This window comes from Cervus elaphus, chromosome 18 (assembly GCF_910594005.1).
Source record: "Cervus elaphus chromosome 18, mCerEla1.1, whole genome shotgun sequence".
NCBI classification, from domain to species: Eukaryota; Metazoa; Chordata; class Mammalia; order Artiodactyla; family Cervidae; genus Cervus; species Cervus elaphus.
Window position 1 is genome coordinate 118,746,285 of NC_057832.1, and position 6,000 is coordinate 118,752,284.

Genomic DNA, 6,000 nt, shown 5'->3' on the forward strand with positions numbered 1-6,000 from the left:
AACCCAGGAGCCCCTCGTTTTTTTTCCCAGTGTCCTGCGGGCATTTCTCAAGCTCTGCCTGTAGGTAGCTGTGCTTTCAGGATGGCCTGTGGGCCACCCTTCCCCGGGGCCCCTCCCCGTCTGACCCTTCCTCCCAACCCCCCGTCCCCAGGTACCCCCCACCCAGCCAGCAGCCCAGCCTGGGCCGGTCCGCGCCCTGAGGGCCTGCACCAGCGCGCCTGCTCTGTGTCCAGCGCCGACCCGTGGACTGAGGCCGCTGCCCTGCCCCCAGGTACGCAGGACCCGTGAGGCTGAGAGGGGAGCGGGGGTCCCCCCGCCACACGCGCCCCGGAACAGCCCTCCAGGGCTCGGAGAGGCCGGGCGCTCCTGGGAAACAGGGAATCAGGGTGGCCACCTCAGGCCCCCGCCAGCGGCCGGCGCTGGAGACCCTCCCTGCCTCTGCAGCCCCCCTGCCCACCCTCTGCCGGCCCCAGGCGGTGCTGGTGGCGCTGGCATTGCCATCAGCCCCCCGTGCAGCCAGCTCATCAGCCTCGCCATGGGGGGACGGGGAGGGAGGCCGGGGCGGCGGGGGGGGGGGTGCTGGGGGCTTCAAAGATGGGAAGGGGGCCCTGCAGACAGATCAGGGAGTGGTCCAGAGAGTCTCTCCCCACACTGCCCCTGCGATAGGCCAAGGCCCCTCCCCGACCTTCCCACGTCCCTTGCTCTCTTTACGGGGGTTGCTGTCTGGACCTTGCTCACATGGCTCTTCTTGCCCTTACCTCTCCCCTGTGTCTTCAGCGGGTACCTCACTCTCACCCGCGTCCTGACCCTCAGCCCTGATCCATCAGTCAGAGCAACTCCGCGAGGGTGTGGGCGGGAGGAGACCCACCCCCTCCCGGGGCTGGTGCACCTGCCGTCCCTCCTCCTCCGGGCAGCAGAGCATCAGCTTCTCCCAGCGACCCTTCGCAGGTCCCCACTAAGCCCCCCGCCCAGCCCAGACAGTGGGAGGGGCTGGCTGCCCACAGCCCGGGGCCTGCCCCGACCTCCTGCACCCAGCCCAGGCCCCCCCGGGGATGGGGGGTGGAGGCCTGGCCCGACCGGTCACCGTCCAGGGCCGTGCCGGCCTCCGGCCTCCGTGGGCCGCTCTGTTGAGTCTGGAAGGAGGCAGGCAGGCAGGGAGGGAGGGCGCCCGCGTGTCTGCCTCTAATGAAGTTTGACATTTAGTGGTGAGCGCCGGGCGGGGTGCGGGAGACGGGAGCTTGATTAGCGCGCTCTAATTGACAGTAATTAGGCAGCTCCCTGATTGTCTCTAATTCTGCTATTAATTGTGAGGAGCTGGGAGTGTGATTGAGGATAAATTTGGTGCGGAGCTGCTGGGGTTTCAGCTCCCCGCGAGCGAGTTCCCGGCCGCCTTCCGCCCCTCTGGGCTGCAGAGGCTGGCTTTCCCTTGCCTTCCCTCTGCTCTGCCTGAGTTTCCCACCCTCTCCTCCTCCAGGCCCGGGGTGGGGTGGGGCGGGGTTGGGGGGTGGGGGGAGAGGGCAGGAGGGGCTGCTCCCCCCAGGTGGTGCCCCAGCTTCAGGTCAGGGTGCTGCCCCCTCCCCACTTCCCACACGTCTCCCACTCTCCCTCACCAGCCAGTGGCCCCGCTGAGGTGCTCAGCTCCAGCCCCAAGCTGGAGCCCCCCCCATCTCCCCACTCCAACCGGAAGAAGCACCGGAGGAAAAAGAGCACCGGGACCCCCCGACCAGACGGCCCCAGCAGTGCTGCTGAAGGTTAGGGGGACCCCCCCAAGGGAAACCGGGGCGCAGGAGGTGGGCAGGGGGACTTGGGGGTCGTCCTGGAAACATCACGCCCTCATACCCTCTTGTCTGCATTAGCTTAAGCACCTTCTCATAATAATATCTCATAACAGCAGCTCCATAACTTCTGGTCATTTAGACCTGGTGTCTTAGCAAAAAAGCTCCTTCTTCGGCCTAACGTAACCCCTTTCCTTGTGAAAACGTGGGCTTCCTTCGTTTACTCTCCTAGAAGGTAAAAGACTGCCAGTCCCGTACCTCTTCCCGGTGATGCGGGCAGGACCTGTGTTCCCTGCGCCTCTCGTAGCACCCGTCGAGTTTTTCAGCATCCGCGTGTGTCGGGCTGAGTCTCTCCTTGGTTGTCTCTGGGCAGAGGAACCCCAGCTCCTCAGATTCCACAGGTCCTTGCTCCTAACTCCTTATTCATCACAGCACTGCTTGTCTGGCTTTCCCCACGTCCTCTTTGAAGCGTGCGTCTTCTCAGTGGCTGGAGTCCCTTTGGAAGTTTAACTTAGGTGGATGCACACTTGCTGGGCTCTGTTCCCATGGGCAGGGGCAGGGCTGTGGGGAGACCATCACTAAGGGAAACAGCGGCTTCTGCAGAGCCGGCCTGTGATACAGGGGTGCTTGGCGCTCACGGCCCGGGGCCCATCTGGACCAGGGAACTGAGTCCCCATGGGTGATCAGGGCTGTGGGGTTCAGAGACGGTGGGGAGCGAGGTGAGGCGGAATGGTGGCGCCTGGGGAAAGAAAGGTTCCAGCTTTTGCCATGAAGACAGTTCTGTTCAGGGCTTCCTGGAGCGGGAGCCCGGCCCTGAGGACTTCCGGGGTGGAGGAGGGGTCAGGGTCACAGGCGCCATGGGAAGCTGCCCCGCGGAGCCTGTGGCCTGGTCTCTGCAGCCCCCACGACACACTTCTGCTGGTCGGGAGCTGTGTGCCCCCCCAGGGGAGGGATGGGGAGCAGCGGTGAGCATCAGGACTTAGGCTCACGGGGATGGTCTGGTCAGAGCGCAGAGCCTGGAGCAGCGCCTCCACACTGCCGGGGGGTCACAGTTCAGCCCCCAGGGCTTGTGACCGCACACGTCCGCGGATCCCTGTCTGCTTACATGTCCCAGGTGGTCTCTGGAGGAAACCACGACCGCTCCCCACCCCTGCCCTCCCTGCCTGCCTGTGTCAGGGGAGGGGGGGAGGGGCCCGGCTCCCAGGAGCCCCACGCCGACACCGTCAGGAATATTGGGTTTAATGAGCTGCAAAATGAGGCGGCTGCAGCTGACATGTACGGATGGTGCCCACACCCGCCTCCAACACCCCCACACACACACACCCCGCCCCCTGGCACTGCCTCCCAGCACCCTGGTGCATCTTCTCCAGACCCTGGGCTCTGCTTTCTCTGGGAAGCACCCCTCTGACTTCCAGACTTGTTCCTGGCCGCACCGGGGCTGCCCACGAACCTTGCGTCCCCACCTTTTCCATCCAGGCTCCACAGGTGGCCAGGTTGGGAGGCTGCTCTCCGCGCCCCCACTTCCCCCTCTGCGAGGAGCCCGAGAGCACAGTCCTCCAGGCTGGGGCCCAGAGGGGCTGTATGTGTGTGCGACAGGGGCCCTGCCCTGACGGGTGTGTGCGCCCTGTGTGTGCCCGCAGAGGCCGAGGAGTCGTTCGAGTTCGTGGTGGTGTCCCTCACCGGGCAGACGTGGCACTTTGAGGCCTCGACGGCCGAGGAGCGGGAGCTATGGGTGCAGAGCGTGCAGGCTCAGATCCTCGCCAGCCTGCAGGGCTGCCGCAGCGCCAAGGACAAGGTGAGCGCGGGGCGGAGGGGCGGGGCGGGGCGCTGGGTGGGGGGTGCCCCACGCTGGCCTCCTGACTCACCGCCCACCCCGCCACCCCCCCATCCCTTCAGACTCGACTGGGGAGCCAGAACGCAGCTCTGGCCGTGCAGGCCGTCCGCACCGTCCGGGGCAACAGCTTCTGTATTGACTGCGACGCCCCCAGTGAGTGCCGCGGCGGTGGGGCCGGGCTGGGGGCTCTGGGTGGGTGGAGCTCGAGGATGGGGGGGGCGGGGCGGCTCCGTCACGTCCTCTCCTCGCCTAGATCCGGACTGGGCCAGCCTGAACCTGGGTGCGCTCATGTGCATCGAGTGCTCCGGGACGCACCGGCATCTGGGGGCTCACCTGTCCCGGGTCCGCTCCCTCGACCTCGACGACTGGCCACCCGAGCTGCTGGCCGTCATGACCGCCATGGGCAACGCCCTGGCCAACAGTGTCTGGGAGGGGGCCCTGGACGGCTATGCTAAGCCGGGGCCTGACGCCTGCAGGTGAGGGCATGAGGCCCCGGGTGCTCCTGCCGGGTGGGGAGCTGGGAGGCTGGGGGTTTGGGGGGGTGGGGGCCGGGCGGCTATGACAGGGCTGCGGGCTGGAAGGGTTAAACCCTGCCGTTGCTCTGCTCGGCCGTGGGCCCCCGGGGGTGCCCTCCGCCTGTCACTCAGAGCCTCACAACAGCCGGCCCTTTCTCCGCCGTTATCAGCACGTCGTGGGGCGGGGGGCGCATGCGCAGGGCCCTATCGCGCAATGGCGCAAAGCCTACAGCCGGAGCGCCGAGATATGGAGAATGGGTGGTAGATAGATAGGGTCGTCCGTGGGCCCCCAGGGCAGGCCCCCGCCTCCTTTGTTCCGGCAGGGCCAGATAAGCTGCCCACCCACGCCCTCCCGCCCCCAGCCCTGACTGGAATCCACCAGCCCTCGAGGCCCCCCAGTCCCTGCCACGCCCCCCCGCACATCCCCACCGCCTGCCTGGGGTCTCCCCGCAAAGAGTTACGTCCAGCCTCTCCCACACTCTCTGCGCCACCCGCTGCCCCCAACCGCCCTGGGTCCCTCGGGCTGCTTTCTGCTCTGAGGGTCCTGGCCCCCTAACCCCCACCTTGCTCGCTCCCCTGACCACCCCCCTGGCCTGGCCCTGTCTGTGCCCGCAGAGAGGAGAAGGAGCGCTGGATCCGGGCCAAGTACGAGCAGAAGCTCTTCCTGGCCCCGCTGCCCAGCTCGGATGTGCCGCTGGGCCAGCAGCTGCTCCGGGCGGTGGTGGAGGACGACCTGCGGCTGCTGGTGACGCTCCTGGCGCACGGGTCCAAGGAGGAGGTGAACGAGACCTACGGCGACGGGGACGGGCGGACGGCCCTGCACCTGTCCAGCGCCATGGCCAACGTGGTCTTCACGCAGCTGCTCATCTGGGTGAGTCGGGGTGGGGGGGCCCTCCTGACCTCCCTGACATCCGTCCTCCCCCTGCCACCCCTCGCGGGGGGAACCCACACCTTTCCTGCCAACCTTGAGAACGTGCTTCCTTCTGCAGTACGGGGTGGACGTGCGGAGCCGGGACGCCCGCGGCCTGACCCCGCTGGCCTACGCGCGGCGCGCCGGCAGCCAGGAGTGTGCCGACATCCTCGTCCAGCACGGCTGCCCCGGCGAGGGCTGTGGCGCGGCCCCCGCCCCCGGCCGAGAGCCGCCCAGCGTTGCCAGCGCCTCCGCCGAGCCGCGCCGCAGCCCCAGCCTCCTGTGAGCCCCGGGAAGAGGCCGGAGGGGCCAGGACTGACGCCGGGCGCGGGCACCCACCTCCCTCCAGGCCCTGGGGCAGACGAGAGACACGGGCTGAGACCCAGGGACCCGGGAAGAGTCTGGGAGGAGAGCCGGACGGGAGGGTCAGAGGAGACGCCTGGGACTCCAGCCGCCACAGGTGTTTGGCCCCCGCCCGGCCTGCGCCGCTGCGGAGGGAGGAGATGCTTTGGGGGTGCTGTGAGAGGAGGGGAGCAGGACCTCGCCCTCCTCCAGGTTCCTGCCTTCCCGTACCAGCCCCCTGTAGGCCCCCCCACCCCGAGCCGGGAGCCTGGGCGGGGCAGAGGTCCCATGTAAATGTGTACATTGCAGTATTTATGTTTGTGTACATACTTGGTGTGTGTGTGTAATGAGCCAATAAACCAGACCGTGTGTGTGTGGCCTGGCTTTCACCTTTCATCCCCCTGCCCTTCCAAGAAAACACCCCTCCGGACTCCCCTTCTGCATCCCTGTCCTCTCCTCTCTGCTGTACTTTGGGGAGCCCGCCCCCCCCCCCCGCCCCGCCCAGCCTCCTCCGCGGGCTTCTCTCAGCCCCTCTTTCTCCAGGGGTGGTGTTGAGTCTGTCAGCTACCCCAGGAGGGGAGACTAGCCCTGTGCTTCCCACTGGAGGCTCCCTGCCATTCCCCC

The 6,000-nt window shown here is 67.4% G+C and overlaps 1 protein-coding gene across 4 annotated transcripts in view; it reads left to right on the forward strand.

Moving 5' to 3' along the window:
- AGAP3 (ArfGAP with GTPase domain, ankyrin repeat and PH domain 3) overlaps nt 1–5,753 on the forward strand; it is a 28,404-nt gene extending 22,651 nt beyond the window's left edge. For 2 of the 4 annotated variants that reach the window (XM_043872520.1, XM_043872518.1), the window contains 7 exons: nt 152–271; nt 1,614–1,751; nt 3,416–3,570; nt 3,672–3,762; nt 3,863–4,085; nt 4,740–4,995; nt 5,114–5,753. In XM_043872520.1, coding sequence (XP_043728455.1) covers nt 152–271; nt 1,614–1,751; nt 3,416–3,570; nt 3,672–3,762; nt 3,863–4,085; nt 4,740–4,995; nt 5,114–5,320 — 1,190 coding nt within the window. In that variant the 3' untranslated portion in view covers nt 5,321–5,753. The remainder of the gene's footprint in view (nt 1–151; nt 272–1,613; nt 1,752–3,415; nt 3,571–3,671; nt 3,763–3,862; nt 4,086–4,739; nt 4,996–5,113) is intronic. The other 2 variants (XM_043872519.1, XM_043872521.1) reach the window with 2 other exon arrangements.
- The last annotated feature ends 247 nt before the right edge of the window (nt 5,754–6,000 follow it).